This window comes from Euprymna scolopes, chromosome 36 (genome assembly GCF_053919585.1).
Source record: "Euprymna scolopes isolate OS-2025 chromosome 36, ASM5391958v1, whole genome shotgun sequence".
NCBI classification, from domain to species: domain Eukaryota; kingdom Metazoa; phylum Mollusca; class Cephalopoda; order Sepiida; family Sepiolidae; genus Euprymna; species Euprymna scolopes.
In genome coordinates this window covers 22,556,988-22,576,652 of record NC_136517.1, presented here as the reverse complement: position 1 = coordinate 22,576,652, position 19,665 = coordinate 22,556,988, and the positions used below count along the sequence as shown (strand labels likewise).

Genomic DNA, 19,665 nt, shown 5'->3' with positions numbered 1-19,665 from the left:
ACAGAATAATAACAACATAATAACATAATATAATAACACAATAACAATAATAACATAATAACATAATAACATAATAATAACATAATAATATAATAACATAATAATAACAATAACATAATAACATAATAATAACATAATATAATAACATAATAACATAATAATAACATAATAACATAATAACATAATAATAACATAATAATAACATAATAACAGAATAATAACATAATAACAGAATAATAACAACATAATAACATAATATAATAACACAATATCATAATAATGACATAATAACATAATAACATAATAACATAATAATAACATAATAACATAATAATAACATAATAATATAATAACATAATAATAACATAATAACATAATAACATAATAATAAGATAATATAATAACATAATAATAATATAATATTATAACGTAATATTTTCTGCTACATAATTCATATACGCATATAAATCTTTATTTCATAAAATAAGGTATGTTTATAGGTTCATACATTACTATGTACTGACTTAATTCCTAAACTAATTAACCGATCATTATGTGGCACTATATGGTAGTGCCATGGTTTTGGAGTTGCTTACGCACTTCCCCCCCCCCTGCATGGCCAGGTGGTGATTTGGCCGTAAGCGGAGGAATACACAGAAATGCAGCCCCATAATTCCCTTTCCTCTATCGACCTCTTTTCGTCCGGACAGCATGGAGTGAGCACGCATATTTCTGTCTCTCCGTAAATAAGAACACAAGTTAAGGGTAGTTGGTTTAAGTAACGGTAAAAAGCAATTGCAAATGTAAAAATATTGTAATACATATTGTATAGATTTAATAAAATAAAATAGTTTATTATATTTCACATATATTGCGATTGTGTCGCGTTGTGTGTGTGTGTGTTTTTTAGTGTCTGCCATAAATGTCTTAAGTCAGATGAGGCAGACCTGAAGACGAAGGAAGAAGATTTCAGCCAGAATGCCACCAGAGTGATCTTGAGAGAATTAAGGAGCTACGCGCTAACACTCAATATCTCAGGTATGCTTCCCCTCTTGATACTCAGACCCTAATGACTGACCCATCGTCACATCATCATAGAACCATGTCTTTATCGTTGGGATATCGTTTATTCCCCGGGGAGCTGGTCGCGTTCTCAGAACGTTCCTCAACCAGGTAACTCTCCCGGGAAACGATAGTACCATAATTATTACTTTTGGAAGATGGAGTCATGAATGAATGCATACTACACTACGTCAAAAGAAGGGGAGGTAATGCTTGGTTGGATGGTTTTATGTGAATAGAACAGATACTGCACTACTCGCACAGAGGACGAAGTAATGTATGTGAGAATAATCTCAGAACAACAGAACAGATACTACTCTATCATCCCTTAAAATTGAGCATTTATTGCTAATACATTGCGCTGAAATATTTTAGTAAATTAAATTCAGATTCAAAAGATGGCATAATATTACAATTAATAGAAGTAATACTATAGCATCCATTTCAGACAGGTAGATATCAAGTGTTGTATATTCAAACAACATCTGAAGACGTTCCGATGATTATCTCCGCCATGCCGCGTAAAAAATAATAAAAATAAAAACCATCTAGATTTTCCTGATTAAGAATTTATTATAATTCGAAATATTAAATTTGTTTTAATAATTAAATATATTTATTATATAAAAAAGTATTCACTTGTTTTGATCTTAAAACCGTTAAAGTTTGAATTTTGTATTCCACATAGCAACAGTGCTTAAAAACGGTGTTTTCCTATGTTATAGAAATTAAATTTAGTTGCTATTTGTTTTTATTTATTTAAAGTTCCTTCTGGTTATTGTTTATAGAATCTAGTCAAGTTAAATTCCTAAAACATCATTTCACCATATTTCTCCTTGGATTGCATTTTTCTCTCTAAAACAAATCTAATTCAATTTACACGTTCACGTAAAAAATCGACAAAACAGAAAACAGACAGATAAAGGATAAGACAAGACAAGAAAAATGGGAAGAAAAACAACTATATGGAAGATTCATGAGAATGACAAAACATGAGAATAAAGAAAACACTTGGACATGGATGCGAAAAGGACACATAAGCCGGGGAACTGAATCCCTAATAACTGCAGCACAAGATAACTCGATAAGAACCAACCACAGTAAAGTAAAGATCGACAACACACAAGAAAACAGAAAATATAGACTCTGTGGACAAAGAGACAAAACGATAAACCATATAGTAAGCGAATGCAGTTAACTGACCCAGAAGGATATACAAAAACAGACATGACCAAGTGGGAAGGGCAGTACACTGGGATTATGCAAACAACTGCATCTCGAACGCACCGACAAGTGGTACAAACATAAGCCGACAACAATACTTGAAAATGAGAATCACAATGGACATACTAACTGATAAACCCATCGAAGCAAGAAGACTGAATCTCGTAATAATTAACAGGAAAGAAAAGTCCTGTCAAATCGTATACTTTGTTGTTTCAGCAAACCACAGGGTGAACATCAAAGAAAAGGTGAAACAGAGCAAATATACAGAGCTTACCAGAGAGCTGAAAGGGATATGGATGATGAAGAAAATCAAAATAATACCTATAATAGTAAGAGCACTAGGAACAATCCTGAAAAGACTTTGAAAAAAGAATGGGAGAAATTAGAATCGGAGGAATGACTAGAAAAATACAACAAACAACAATAATGAAAACAGCTGAAATATTAAGAAGAGCCCTTGAATGTGGAGGCTGACACACAGGAGCAACAAGCGAGGTGCAGACAAACTGCTGCAGAGGCAAAACATGAAGCGCTACATGGAACCAAGAACATTGAAGCCGCATACCTATCAGTTCTCTACCCCCCCAATCCAACCATTACCACATCACTGCCCCCCCCCCCCAAAGAGTGAAACCAAACAGCCAAATAGAATCAAGGAGGAAGGAAAGACCGAGGAGAGAGCACTGACCAAACCTCCGCTGAATAAGTGCGAAGAGAACTAGGACATTGGGGAGGCTTATTGCCACTTAAATTCCAGTGAAGACCAAAAGCTGGTGTCAACGAGAAATTAATGGCCAGCAGCTGTTGCGATAATGCAAATTTATTTGCAAATACTATCGAAAGAGGCGGAGAGTAATGGAAATCTGGGGAGACTTGTTGTCACTAAGCTTCCAGGGAACACCACAAGTTGTTTTCAAAGAGAAATCTTTGATGACCTGTCTGAAAGATCCTTGTGAGCTAATAACGATAATAATATTCTGGCTCAGATAATTCGACAATACCCCGGGTGTGCTAATATACAACAATAGTGTAGTTTCAGTTTCTTCATTATTAAAAGAAGTGATAGTTTATTTCCAGTTTCAGACAAACAGATACCAAATCACCATTCGTAATAGATACATTTATCTGTTCGCTTGAATTGTTTTGAAAGTTTTTCTTTCTAATGCCACTTAGGTAAGTTATAAAAAAAACATAAAAAAACAAACAAAAAAACAAAAAAACAACAACAGCAAAAAAGAAACAAAATCAAGTTCCGAATATGAAGCCATTACTACAATCATCATTTGCTGCTAAATAGCTTCAACATCCGGCGATGGAGTCGCCAGATGTTTCAAAAATTTCAAACTAAGTCAGGAAAGTAGACGACGATTGGTCCCTTAATGAGGGGGAAAACAAACAAACAAATAAAAGATAGTTATTTAATTGAAAAAAAAAAAAAAAGGAAAAAGAAAAAAGAAAGCGTAACATGTTTGCATCATTTTTTAATAGTTCAGAGAATTGCGGCTTTACCGAAACTTTTTAGGACAGGAAATTTATTTGATAAGAAAAATGTCTTACTTTATCCGACCTTTCAGAAAAACAAAAAACAAAAAACAAAAACAAAAAAACAAAACAAAAAAAAACAAAACAAAAACAATATGACTTCCGGTGTAAAAATAACTTTCACAGAATATAAGTGAGACAGAGAATATGCTTTATTTAGAACTAACTTGTATCACCCGTTCGCTTTCGCTTAAAAATTTAATTCCCGTTCATTACTTGACATCATTAAAACGAAACTAACCGATAAGAACAAGAAGGCAAAATTAATCGATAAAAAAAGACAAAACTAATCGATAATAAGACAGAACTAACCGATAAGAACAAGAAGATAAAATTAATCGATAGGAGAAAAAAAAAAAACACAGAACTAATCGATAAGAAAAAGAAATACAATTGATCGATAAGAAAAAGAAACACTATTAATCGATAAAAAACAAACACAAAACTAATTGATGAGACAAAATACGTGTTTTTTTTATTGAGAGGAATGGTCGTTATTTTTTTGACGATACCATCGCCTCGATTCTGACAATGGAAACCCTCCTATAGGGGCAGCTGCGCGTGTTATTTTGAAGCAATAGACACTGATTGATTCTAATGGCAAGAGTAAGTCTAAGACGACTGGAAACAATACTGAGATAAGCAGAGACTACATACAACACCTGGTATTTCCAAATAGTCATCCATTTTGTACTGACCAAACTGAACGTCACTTAACTTCGGAATTAATTGTATCAACCTAATTATGCCGTGTAACAATAAACCAAAATGAAATTGCGATGATTCTTATCTCTATAATATTCTGCTTGCTTATCTCTATAATATTCTTGCCTTAGTTAGTCCGTACGTTACCCTTTGAAGCAAAAAGTTGTATACAATTTTTGAAAATTTTTAAAAAGGCCAAATCCGCGAAATTTGGTGTAAAAAGGTAAATCTGGCAACTCTGGACAAGAATATGACAGCGACTTCCCTTTGATATAGCCTTGTTTTCAAATATCATTGTAACAATATATGATCATTGTTGTAATTGTGTGAGAAACGAACTCGTCGTAATTTCGAAGTGCAGCAGTTCATCACCGAAGAATGAAATCAGCGAAACATTACGTAAAAAAAGGAACATTCGAAATACACAGGGCGAAAAGATCATTGTCTGGCAGGAGTTGCTCGTTTGAACAAGCAAATTAAAGATTGCATTTTACAATCTGATTTTATTATATGTATTGAACTATGTAGCACAATATTATTTTCTGAGTATTTATTAATACTCATAAATTTATCTCGTATTTTCATCATACTTATAAATTTATCTCGTATTTTCATATTTATCAGTTTTATATTACAATTATAATGGACACTATTTTGATAGAAATGTTCATAAACTCATATTTGCTGGTTTTTATGAGTTTTTCTGTAAAATATTTACTTTTACACAACCCAGAAAAAATTCAGCTTTAGCAAAACATATTTGTTCATTTAATATATTTCTCACTCTGTGCATTTTCTACGGATCCTGTTGGATTTTGCATATTTCGTTTGTTTTACATTTCTGTTCGGTTGTCAATACCACATGAATACGCCCCTCCCCCCCCAAAAAAAACTAAATCGTGATACTCACTGGCGAGGTTGACGTAAGTCATGCCCCAAATGATGCTCCAAATCCACCCGACGATGACGATGAAAGTAATCATCTGAAGGAGGGCCGAGAGAATATTAAGGCAGAATGCCCGGCCCCGCGACGAAATATTCGTGGTACCACAACAGAACACTGTGAAAGAGGAGATCAGCGTACCTGAAAAAAAAAAAATATATATCACGTTATATAAAAGTCGTTAACATTTTAACCATTGCTTACAAATGCAGATTCCCGAGTTTCACGGACAAATTACGAAATCTTATAATACGTGCAGACGACAAATGATATAATAATATAGAGCAGTGTTTCTCTTGTTCTTTATGATCATTCCTCGTCAGAAATTATTTCCAAATGTGTTGGAGATGTAAAAATGGCAATTTTCGTAGTTCATTTGAAGTGTTTCCAAGGGGTGGAGGCTTGTAAGTGTTTATTATTCATTGGCATGTTCAATTTTTATTACTCTTTTATTGGGCTTGTCGAGGCCGCTGACCTGGCTGTAGTCACTCTCTCTTTCTGCTAGTGTTTTTTTTCTTTTCCTTTAGGGTAGGGTAGGGTGTGTGTGTGTGTGTGTGTGTGTGTGTTTGTGTGTGTGTGTGCGTGTGTGTACGTGTGTGTGCGTGTGTGTGTTTGCTTTTATTGGTTTGAGAATGTGTATACTGTTTTATAGTATTATGAGGTTATTTGCTTCCTAGGAAGGTGACTGTGATCCGAGGTCGTTACTAATATGTATGTGTGAGGAGGGGGGACCAGCTATCTCCACAGAACGTCTTAAACGCGCGTAAAAATGATTTCAATGACTTAAAAACATTATTACAATGATCCAAACATAATTCTCAATGAAAAACCAAGACACGGAATAATAAAATAATGTTAAAAAATACACATTGTTGGTGACTACTCCCTTATTTAAATATATATATATATATATATATATTAGCATATTTAGGCAGCATTTTTTCTTTTATGCACGTTTATTTAAATAGCACAGACAACTCTTGCTTGTTTTTCTTGTAATCTTCCTTTTCCCTTTGTTGGACCACTTTCCGAACGTTTTTTTTTTGAGTGAAAAAAGCAATTTCCTATAATCGCGAATTATTAATCCACATTAATAAACCAACGATTAACCAGACTCAAAATGAAACGGAGGGCACGCTCAAGTGCTTTTGAGTATTTTAGTGATTTTAAGCGATTTTAATCGTCTTTTAATCATATTTTAATCGTCTTTTCATTTCATCTCGCTATTTTCATTTTTCAATTTCATTTTTTTTTTTTTTTTTTTTACTACTTGCCTGAGGATGACCAATGGAGGTCGAAAACGTTCGCGATTATGGGGAATTTCGTTTTTCACTCGAAAAAAAAGCAAAACAAAAACGTTCGGAAAATGGTCCGACAAAGAGAAAAGGAGGATTACAAGAAAACCAAGCAAGAGTTGTCTGTGCTATTTAATGATATATATATATATATATATATATATATATATATATATTAGGTTGGTGCAAAAAATAATGTCGATTTGACATGTTTCCACCAACTTTATATATATATATATATATATATATATATATATATATATATATATATGAACAAATGATTAATAAAACATGTTAAAAGACATCTTGAAAAAGAGTTAAAAACATATTTAATTTTAAAAAAGGAAGCACAAGATAAGTGGATAGTCCTTAATCCGCGGAGTTTCGAAGAAATACTCTCCTTCTCATCAGAGGGCAGGAATTAGCAAAATGCGGGATCGGATTTTGCATGTAAAGTATTTAGTGAAACTACAAGTAAGTCACAGATCTTACTTGGTTAAAAAAAGGGTGAGGTAAGGGGAGTAGGAGGTACAAGAAAAATGATAAAAAGATTTCACATGAATGGATAGTCCGGTGAAGGGTAAAAAATCCAAGAATGGTAAAATCCAAACACGGTAGAATTAAAAATTTCCAATCCTACAGGTAAGTTCCAAATGGTCCAAAATGATCCAAAAGGCAGAATTCCTTGGAAAAAAAATCACAAATGGAAGTAGTTCCAAGTCATTAAAAGAAAAGTTCAAATGGGCACAGAAAAAGCGCTGGAGAGAATATTTAAAACACGTCTGCCAAGGCCGGAGGAATCAAGTAATCAAGTAATCAAGTATATATATATATATATATATATATATATATATATATATATATATATATATATATATATATATATATATATATATTAAATCCCCGAAACAGTGTTTCATAGTAAACAACTGATGATCCCTTGAAAAATAAAAAAATTGGTATTATAGTAAATTCGAGAGAGTTGATGCGGTGATTGCAGGTGATTAAATGACTTACTGACTAGATGTTTTTTTAACGAATGATAAAAAGTAATTTTTTGTATAGTTTTAAAGGTTAGAAACTTCAAAGACTATATCTATATCTATATCTATCTATATATATATATATATATATATATATATATATATATATATATATTAGGTTGGTGCAAAAAATAATGTCGATTTGACATTTTTCCACCAACTTTATATATATATATATATATTGACTTTAGACAGGATGATATTGATTATTTCCCTCACTGATGAATTGGACAATCACTGGATTAACTATGAAAAGTGGAATCCCGAAGCTTACGGCGATTTGACGCTGAATAAATTCTTTTCTATTGCTCTAACGTTATGCTTTCTTTAACCTCGTGTGGAAAACTACTGTTCTCAACATTATTCTCACACGTAGGTCATGAATCCTATAAAACTACGCAAAAATAAGAGAATGAATGTTTTAATTGTGAAGTACGACAGGACTTACTTCATGCAAGTTGGATATTTAACTCGAGTCATCTTTCTTGGAGCGGGCTTTGCGCTCGATTAATAGGCTTCGCCAAGCTGTACATTTCCACATATTCGTATTAACATTATAATATACCCCTCTTGAAATTCTAGGACTCTATTGTGACGTAAACATACGAGACGTCTTCAACAAGTTTCCGGACATTTTTGTAGAGACATTTTACATTGTTGTAAGCTCTTGACAATTCAGTATGTTATTGCTATATATCTTATGAGATGACTCACCAATTTTTATGATTTCAGGTTGAAATGAACAGCTATAGAAGGAATTGGAATACACTCTACTAAAGCCTGATTGTTGCAGCAGGTGAATTTAAAAATTGCAATTTAGAAGAGCGATATGCAATAAAATTCTGTTTTAAACTTAGAAAAATGACACAGAAACATATGGGATGCTTCAGTCTGCTTTTAAACCATGTTGATTGAATCGAACCTTAGTTTTAGAGTGGCATAAAAGATTCAAGGAAGGCAAAGAGTCTGTGATGATGATGAGAGGTGTGGGGGGAGTAAGGAAAAAATAAAGAATTTTATGAATTTCATGTCATGTGTCAATAGAGACAATAAGTGCATAGTTTGATGCCAGTGTGGAAACTGTTCACACAATCCCCCGCGAGGAACTGAGATTTGCGCAAAGTTTTTACCAAGAGTGCTCAGAGAAAATCAAACTATTTGACCAAGATGTGAATCAAAACAGTTCCTCACCCTCCCTATTGTCCTGACCTTGCTCCCTGTGACTTTTGGTTATTCCCTAAGCTCAAGGAAAACCTTAGAGGCTGTTGTTATGAAACAATTAAAGAGATGAAAGAGACTGTGACAAGGGTATTTATACACGATTACACAAGAGGACTTCCATGTAGCCTTCCAGAAGTTGTCGGAACGGTACAACAGGTGCATTACAGCCGGAGGAGATCATTTTAAAGGGGACTAGAGTTTCATGTGTGTACTATCAATAAAAGTGCCTATACGAAAAGGCCTGAAAACTTATTGAAGACACCTCGTAGTGGTAAATATTTCTTGTGCTGTGAGTGGTTGAAAAAAAAAAAGCCCAGCAGTTTTGAGCTTCTGTTCAGTTTAAGCTTCAGATATTGGAGCTCAGTCGAGAACCTAGCGTAAAAATAGTATAGCGTAGAGATGAGACGACAATGGCTGTCAGCCGAAAGATGAAGAACACTATGTGAGTACTCAATTATATAAACTGCGTTCGATTTGGGTCGGTTTATGACAAAAATTTGTTGACCTTAGATTTCAAAGCGACCATGTTGAAAACTGTTGAAACTTATAGACGACACCTCGTAACTGTTAGTATTTAATTTTATGCTTATTCTAACCTCGCGTGGAAAACTTCTGTTATCAACATTACTTTTTCATGCAGGTAATGATTCACGTAACACTGGGCAAAAAGAGATTGAGGGTTTCAATTACAAAATACAAGACTCTCTCCGTGCAGGCGAATATATGAGATATTTTGACTAGATTAGATTTTAATAAAACCTCATGTTATGTATGGTGTTCTATTCGTGTAATTTTTTTTTTTTTGCTTGCAAACTGTTATTCTGATCTTCATAGTTGCTGTTATTTCACCGCGTTTCGGCCAACTTATCCTCTGGCCTTCTTCAGGTGATTAATCGCGACAGGATAAGAATGCTGTGTCTTTGTAACTTATCCCCAGTAATTACTGCCTTCTTCTGCTAGTTGTTGGCTAATCATCTTTTGGCCAACTGATCCTCTGGCCTGCTTGGGTAGGATCGAAATCGCTCACCTGGAACCGCCTCTATCCACTGCGCCATGGACCTCGAAGACCAGAGGATGAGTTGGCTGAAATGTGGCGAAACAACAACTATGAAAGTGAGGCTAACAGTTCACAAAAAAGAATGAATGCTCAAATTATGAAGCCTCACCACAAAAGATCAATATATATCAATATATATCAATATATATATATATATATATATATATATATATATATATATATATATATATATATATCGATCTATATATCAATATATATATATATTGATCTTTTGAGGTGAGGATTCATAATTTGAGCATTCTTTCACACACACACACACACACACACACTCACACACACACACACACATATATATATATATATATATATATATATATATATATATATATATACTAGCAAAAGTACCCGTCGTTGACTGGGTTCAAAAACAGCCCACAGAAAATGGACTCTGATTTATGAAAGTATGATAGGTTATGAAAAGGAAGGGTTGTAAATTTGGGTTGAATTTGGGGGTATCAAAACCAAAGCAAAATATGATTAAAGTAAAAATAAAATAGATAAACCCCATAATTTATTATACCATACCTGTTTACACCGAAACACTTATCACAAGATTCTGTGGATCTATATTAAAAAAACCTTGTTAAACTTTGTGACATATTTCCATTCTATGGAGATCAGGTGCGAACGAACACCCCATAATTTTATTATACCATATTTCTTCAAACTGAAACATAATTATCAAAGTATACTTACGCAGATAGATATGAAAAGTCTTTATAAAAGTTTGTGCCTATTTCCATTCTATGGAGGCCAGGCGCGAACGCAGACCCCACAATTTTATTATACCATCCCTATTTAAGTTAAAACATACTTATCAACGTATTCTTATGTGCATCTATATCAAAAACACTTGTAAACGGTTTTTTTTAAAAATTTTTAAATTTTTTATTTCCATACTTATGGACCAGGCGCGAACGCAGACCCCACAATTTTACTGAAGCATCGTTCTGCCAGATCAAAATACGCATTCCTGTGTCTCGATACATCTTCTATCATTATATGTAATCAGTTTTTTAAAATAGTCAACCATATCGGAGCCTATTCGTGACCACACACACACACACGCACACACACACACACACACACACACACATTCAGCTTTATATTATATATATATATATATATATATATATATATATATATATATATATATATATATATATATATATATATATATATATATATATATGTTGTTCCGTATTAAATTTGATTCACAATCAAATTTAATCCCTAACCCTAATCCTGTATTGATTTCTTCGATGCTTATGTATTGGCATTTGGGTGGACCTAAAAGACTTTGAAAAGCAAAAAAAAAAAAAAAAAAAAGAAAAAAAGGAAAAGAAAAAGGAAAAGAAAAAGGAAAAGAAAAGAAAGAAGAAAAAAGAAAAATGCAATAAGAAAACCCTGTAATAACTTGTAATCTTATATGTAAAATATAAAGCAGATTCTTAGCTGGGAATAATGATAACTTCATACTGCGAGTTGTCATGGCTGCGAAGTATTTTCGGACGAATATAAAAAAAGTGGGCGTGTCTTATTAGTCGTCGCCATGTTCGTGCGCAGGAATTGTTTCGCGCGACAACGACAAACTCAGCTGTGATTGCCTTTGATTCTGCTCAGCATATTTGCGCGCCCAAAAAAGAGCTTCGCTTACAAAGATGCGCAACTCAATCCGTTTAATTAGAATTACAAATGCACACGCGACTTGTTTATACACTTTCCCTTCTTTTTTTTCTTCTAAACTGTTTTTTTATTACTAGTTTCTATACATATGTGTGTCCATCTGTGTATGAGATGGATAAAGAGAAAGAAAGAATGTGTTTATGCACCCGTTTTTATATGTGTGTATGCATCAGCTTTTATATGTGTGTACGCATCTCTGTAATAAAAAATATACAAAGAAACAAAGATTCTGCCTATGTCTGTTTGTGTGTGTACATATGCATATTTATAAATGAAATTATAAAGAGAGACAAAGTATGTGCGTATGTGTGTGTATGTGCTCATGTATACGTAATTATAAAAGAATGTATAATTATATAATTATATGTGTGCATGTGTAATTATGTATATGCCTGATTATAAAAATTATGAAAAAAAAAGAGAGGAATTTGCATATGTCTGTGTCAATGTGTTTATGTATATTGTGTAATTATAACAATGAATAAAAAAAGAATATATGTATGTTTGTCTCTGTCTATGTATGCGGGTGTATATGTGCAATAATAAAAAAAAACAGATGGTTTGTATGTGTATGTTACCACTTATCAATGTCCGAAGGCCACTCGAGGATAAGGGTTAAAGAGTGGACGGAGGTCACCGGCACAACAGCTTAGTAATCATTAGTGGTGAAAATTAGGTATAATTTGGACGGCCCAACAAGAACTTGTTTATATTGGACTTGAAGACGACCATGTTGTAGTCAGCCGAAAAGAAGGCCAACGGAAGAGTTCCACAGGCGGGCAGCTCTAGGAAAGAAGCGTTGTTCATGTAATCTGCGTTTAGATTCAGACACAGAGAATGGGGGAAATTGTTGATAGTGTTTATAGCTAGTCAAATGTTGTTTAGCAAGGGATGGATCATAGATTGGAGCTCAGACGAACAATTGTCATAAAAATAACGATAGAGCAGAGACGTGATCGCGACGTCTCTTCTGTGAGAAAGAGATTGCAGGGAATAGAAAAGGGCATCACCTACTTTTGAAGCCGGTTGAGCTCCTTCCAAGCAGGATAGGGTCCTTCGATTAGGACATAATTTACTCTTATAAAGTTAGAAAATTGCATCAACACACAAACACACACAAACACACACACATCTTATTTCTATCTGGAATAAAATTAAAAAAACACCGCTTTTTGAAATTACACAAAAAATATAATTGTAAATCGCCAATATAATCATTAGATACGAAACTAACACAGAAGCAAAACAATATGGTAGGAATGTTAAATATCAGGTCCGGAATTGATAAAAAAAAAAAAAATAAAATAAATAAATAAATTTTAATTAATAACTTAAAGAAAAATAATAATAACCTAAATTAAGTGAACATAGGTAATTGGTTGCTAGGATAAATGAATAATCGATTGAAACATTTAAAAATAGAGATGCGAAAATAGGTAGATATAAAAAATCCACAACAAACAGAAAACGAAAAAAAAAAAACCCTCTGAAATAAAAAATGTAGGTAAATCTTTTATCGCATAGTTTTCCTTAAAAGGAAAATGGATTCCATATTGTTCATTAAAAAAGTGTTTTTCTCAACGTCTGAAGAGAGGCCGTTCTTGTGAATATTTCCAAACGATATAAGGTTTGAAATTGTCCGAATGGTCGCGAAACATTTGTAACGGACAATGAAAATACACTTCTTGTTGGTATCAATCCAACTTTTGTTGTCTTGGTTTTGTATGTTTTAATTGTTATTCATCCCAAACAAGGAATAGTATACTTTGGACATAAGAGGCTAGTAATTGGGGTCAAATTCAAAGGGACACTCCGTAGGGATTTGTGCAGGGAGATTCCTGTTCACATAACACTTGAACTTCTGCATTTCAGGAAAGCAGTAGACCGAGAGGAAATTCCAAAGTCTAGCAGTTAGATGTAAGAAATTATTAGAGTAGAAGGTTTTCCGGCATTTAGGAACCTGTACATTGAAGAGGCGGGAATTTACTGCTTGTCGGGTGAGTCGGGGGTAATTACGTAGTGGCGCTACAAGTGCTTCGAGTTCGTCAGCGTGCTTATTGGGTTGGAGATTCTTTTTGGATCCTGTCTAAGAGCCGGAGACTAGTGGCAGATGCACCAGTCCAGGTCTGACGACAATACTCCATGCATGGGTGAATTGTGGCTTTGTAGTGATATAGGATACTTTCAATTGTGGCTAGTTTTCTAGCATGGTAGAGAGAATCCACCTTCTTTGCAGCAATCTTGGCAATGTCTTCAATGTGTTTGTTCCAATTTATGTTGTCCGTGAATGTTAAGCCGAGGAGTTTGAATGAAGAGCTTTCAAGTAGTGTGTTTTTAATCATGGCAATTAGTGATTCAGAAAGTTTCTTGTAATTGTTCGAGGAAGAAGCGTAGTTTTTTTTTAATCGATTCTGTAAGTAAAATCCCACAAACGTGTTAGCCAATTTAACCCAAGCATTAATTTAACATTTTTATATTAGCTCTAATGCATGTGTGTGCGCGTGCGCGAGGGAGAGGGGGAAAGTACGTGTGAGAGAAAAATTATGCGCGTGTGCGCGTGAAAGAATAGATAGATTGAAAGAGAGAGAGAGAGAGAGAGAGAGAGAGAGAGAGAGAGAGAGAGTAAATGAAAGAAAGATAAAGTAAAAGAGAGAGAAAGTGCGCATAAGAGAAAGAGAGAAAGAGATAGATAGATAGATAGATAGAGAGAGAGAGAGAGAGAGAGAGTGAGAGAGAGAGAGAGAGAGTGCACGTGGAGATGCAGAGAAAAAATAAAGAGAGATTATGTGCGTATGAGAGAAACGGAGACAGGGAGGAAGACAGATAGAAAAAGTGTATAAATGAAAGAGAGAGAGAGAGAGAGAGAGAGAGAAAGAGAGAGAGAGAGAGAGAGAGAGAGAGAGAGAGAGAGAGAGAGAGAGAGAAACGATCTGCGTCTATAAGAGACAGAGACAGGATCAAAAGAGAGGGAGAAAGAATGTAAGCGAGAGCGGGAGTGAATGAAAAAGAGAAAAGAATGCGTGTATTAGAGAGAAAGAGAGAGCAAGAGAGAGATAGATAGAGAGATAGATAGATAGATAGAGAGAGAGAGAGAGAGAGAGAGGGAGAGAAAGAGAAAGAAAAAGTGTGTGTGCGTGTTTGAGAGAGAAAATAGAAAGAGATAGAGAGAGAACGAGAACAGCGTCTCTTGAAATCCAATTCCGTATAAGCAAATGCTCATTTAGTTTATCGTTCATGCACCCCCCCCCCATCATAAAAAGTATGTCGGTTCGAGGAAACAACGAGCAGTTATTCACAGTCCTATAAACATGAGTTTGTGAAAAGAAACCGAAAATAAAACTGATTTAAAACACAGCAACTTTTAGAGTCGCTTCTATTGACGCATGCGGGATTCACATTTCGAAATGATTGATTAAGGTCATAAATCAATGGCGACTGTTTGAATGATCGACTACGTCCACGTTTTGCATAAATATTTTTTCACCTGCATGCTTTAAAAACTTGTTTTTATTAAAGACATTTCTTCATACACTTTACTCACGAAACTTCTCTTCATCTCTTTTTATTTATTCGTCACTCAGTAGAGGACTAGGATATATAAATCCTAATCCCGTTACAAAAGAAAATAATGAAACGAATGGAATGAAGGAAACAAAAACTCAATTGCTGGATAAGATAAACGTGTCGTTTATTTACTGTTGAAAAGTGACTGTTTTAGGTGTAACACGTGTTCATGTAACCATCGTTTGTTGCGGGACTGGTAATATAGAAGGAAAAAGGAAATGTGTGTTCATCTCACGTTCGTGTCACTATCGTTTGTTCGCGCGTGGGAAGAGAAGTGAGTAATGTAGTGTAACGAGAAATGATAGTCCAGCGTGTAGACAAAGACATGGTTGAAGTCACCTACGCGGAGGTGTTCTCCGGCACAAGTTATAGAAGAGTTTTCTGGTTGATAGACCACAGCAAAAGGATAAAAAAGAGTGAGAAAGTCAATCCAGTTCATGGAGAGAGAAAGCGTATAAAGTGTACGTACGGTCTGTTAGCTTTTTGTCCCACATAGTAGCAAGTGGCGTGAGGCACGCTGCCGGTCCGTAGACCGCCCAGCTCGAAAGCTGGTCTGAAAAGAAAGATGCTGCTTATTGCTCTTGCTTTTATAATTGTTTCCGGTGGTCTTTTGCGCATGTGTGGATTTCCTTTGAAAGGGGAAGTGACGTTGTCCATGTGTGCGTACGTGTGCGCGTATGTGAGTACATGTGTGTACGTTAGTGTGTTTATACACGTGAATGTGAGTGTATATACGCGAACATGAATATATGTACGTGTGTGGACGTGGCGCGCATGTTTGTGCGCACGTATGTATATGACAAGTAATATAGCTTGAGATGTGAACGCGTGTTTTTGTGTGAGACTAGAAAAGGCTCGCGCAACTCTGAGCGCATCGGCATTAACTGTTTATCCAATATTAATGAAAAACAAAAACAAAACACCACCACATCCATCACCACTAACACAAACAAAGACAACACCAACACCAACAAAAACAGGGGCAAGGTGATTGAAGTGGACAACGACGACGCGGACTGACGGCGTGATTTGTGCCAAGTTCGAATTCGATTTCACATATATTTAGGGATTTGGCAATCAGTTACATCGACGAACGGACAAAATTATTTGCTTCGAAAGTTGGGAATTCAAAATCTTTTCTCAGCTGAGAAGTTAGAAGATTTTTAACATAATTTTGTAATATGAGATATTGGCAGGCAACCCTGTTGGACACACGCAAACGGATTCAATGTGAAAAATTCAGGGCTTTCCACCATTGTCTAACGGAATGCATAATTTGGCCAAGAAATATGTGAGCCAATATCGGTCAAAGGTTCAAACAACAGGAAAAGGAAATATTAACCATCCCATGAGAAAAAGAATGTTTTTTTATAAATAGAATCGTCTCAGAGAGAAAGGCAGTCAGTCGGTCAGAGAGAGAGCGAGACTGTAGCACCATTTTTTCATCGCCCAATATCCAACACAATCATGCACCCCACCTCACACGCCTTTAAGAAACGTTAAAACACAGAGTAATAATTTATCACCGAAAGCCGATTTTCGGTGTAAAGTAAAAGCAATATATTTTTTGTAGATCAACTGTGTTGTGACTTTTACTTCGATGTCTGTGTGTGTGTATTTGTGCCAGCGACAAAAGTACATGCAAACATTCATATAGACTGGATGAACGTAATTTGAACAACCAGCCACAACGCCATACTTTTGCACCTTCATAAACCAACGAAATCGGCAATAAACTCTGGATATGTACCAGCCATGCAGAGAACCGCGCGCTATCAGAATGCGACAAATTTGTGTTTTATTTTACAAGGGGATCACCTCTTATAAAGGCCCGAAGGCCACTCGAGAATAAGGATTAATGAGTGTTCAAAGATCACCGGAACAACAGTATAGTAGACGTTTATGGTGTAAATTCAGTAGAATTTGATTATTTAATGATGGGACTTGGCTATGGTCTATTTATTTAAGAGGACATCTCAACAACAACTTCTTTACATTAGACTTAAGACAACCATATTGTAGTCAGATGGAAAGCAAGCCAGCAGAACAGAGTTCAACAGGCGGACAGTTCTAGTGTTATATATTGGGTATATATAACGGTTGCATAACTAACATATGTCGTCAGTAAAAATTATTTATGTATATCGTATATATATATATATATATATATATATATATATATATATATATATATTTATGACAGTGTCTCTACGATTGTCTAGGATGTTAAGTATATATATATATATATATATATATATATATATATATATGTATATATATTCAAACAGATATTTTTATATAGTACGGAGTGTTTTTGCTTAATAATCTTTTTTGTAATTTTTCCATTTCCATTTTTCGAACAGTCATTTTTATGGAAGGTTCCCTAGTCATTTTCTCCCAAGTAGTTTCAACAGATTTTCTTCAGTCGTCTTCAAAACGCAACTCTCCCCTCCACCCCATTATTTCACAACTAACCACAACCCCTATCTATACCTTAACCAACACAATCAATGATCTTATAACGTCTTATCTACAAAGAAAATACAGCGTAAAATCTACCGAAGAACGTATACAAATTCTCCAAACAACAAAAGTTAATAACAAAATCACCGCCTTACTAGATGTAGAAAGCCTTTCCACCAACGTCCCAGTTCACGAAATTATCATGGACAGCATATGCAATAATTCCTCTCTCCCTCCACTGATAATTAACCCTATAATCATAAAAAAAATTATTACTAATGTTTACAACCGAAGTCCCTTTTATGCTCATAAAGGCAGCATTTATACACAAATCGATGGAGCATCAATGGGTTCCGTACAGGGACCCACTTTTAACAACTTTTATATATTCAACCTGGACAATAAAATATTTAATACTATTAAAGATCGTTAGGTACGTCGGCGATATTTTTATTCTTGCTGACAATAATAACGAAATATAAAACTAAATAATAATTTTCAAACAAACTCCGTACAAATCTTCACTTATGAATTAAATACAAACAATAGTATTCCATATTGTGACGTTCTCATAAACTCCAGCACCACTCTTTAGTATAAAAAGACTATTGCAACCAATTCCTGTATCTTAAACTTTAAAGATGGAAGTCCATACCGATAAAAAACGCCATTATACATAATCTAATTAATCGAGCCAAATTGATCTTCACAAATAAAAAAAATATTCTCGAGCGAATTAATAAAATATCAAGCAGATCTTAATTAATAACCAATTCTTCAATTTCTTAGTCAATAAACAAATGAAACTAACAATTAGAAACCTAGACTAAACTAATAATAACAAAATTAACAATCCCACCCCACCAATATATTCTATCGCAAACAGCTACACCACTTAAATCAAATGAAAAGGTACTAAGGAATATAATAACTCGATATATATCCCCAGTCAATAATAATAAGATCAGATTTATAATCTACTACAGAGAAATTATCAACTGCTAACCTTATAATTAAAAACAACACTTCCAGGACAACCAATTCAAATGCCATTGAGAGAATGCATCTCCAAGAATAGAAATGTTACACGGAAAAGGGCTGTACCCTTTACATGTAAATAAGAAAAATATTAGATAAGTGAAAATGAGATTAGAATAAGCCTAGAATCGAACCCTGTAGGCAAAGTTAAGAAACGGAATGTTAGAAATTAAGTCTGTTGTTAATTCTTTTAGAAATCTGAATATTAAATATGTCAGTAAAAGAATGAACAATGCAAATTAAATTGTATTGTTTAAAAATAGGTTAGATTAGAATTGAGGATTCTTTTGTTTGTCAAAAGTGTATTGGACAAACATATGTAAAGTCACGTGAAATTGGTCACGTTTGAAAAACACACTTCTGACGTCATAGACACAGGACATTTCTCCATTTTATGGGTTCGGATTTTAGACAGTGAGCCAGAGAAAGTCAACCAGAGAGTTGATCAGCCAAGAGTTGACAGTCAAAGGAGAGTCCCCTTAGAGGCGAAGGGTAGAAGATTGAGCATGTAGATACAAGCTGAATTCCTGACGTCATCGACCGGCCGATCAGATGAATAAAGAATTTATCATTATATTGTAACTGTGTCTTGTGTCATCCTTCATCACGAACGAAAGGTAAGTGTATTTATCATATTATAATGAACTTTATAAACCCTTCCAAGTTATGTGTCCCATCTCCTCCATCACAAGTAATGTCTATAAATGCCTCTTCTCCTCTAATGTGTGTTTAAAGAACTGTAATATATATTTATAAATGTCTTCTCTCTCTCATCACTATCTTTGTATTCTTTGTATG

At 34.3% G+C, this 19,665-nt stretch overlaps 1 protein-coding gene across 1 annotated transcript in view; it reads right to left on the bottom strand.

Annotated features, from left to right (window-relative positions):
* Window positions 1–19,665, bottom strand: part of LOC145260388 (protein stum homolog) — a 202,265-nt gene that overhangs the window by 16,639 nt on the left and 165,961 nt on the right. The window contains exon 2 of the mRNA XM_080118340.1: window positions 5,447–5,620. Coding sequence (XP_079974466.1) covers window positions 5,447–5,620 — 174 coding nt within the window. The remainder of the gene's footprint in view (window positions 1–5,446; window positions 5,621–19,665) is intronic.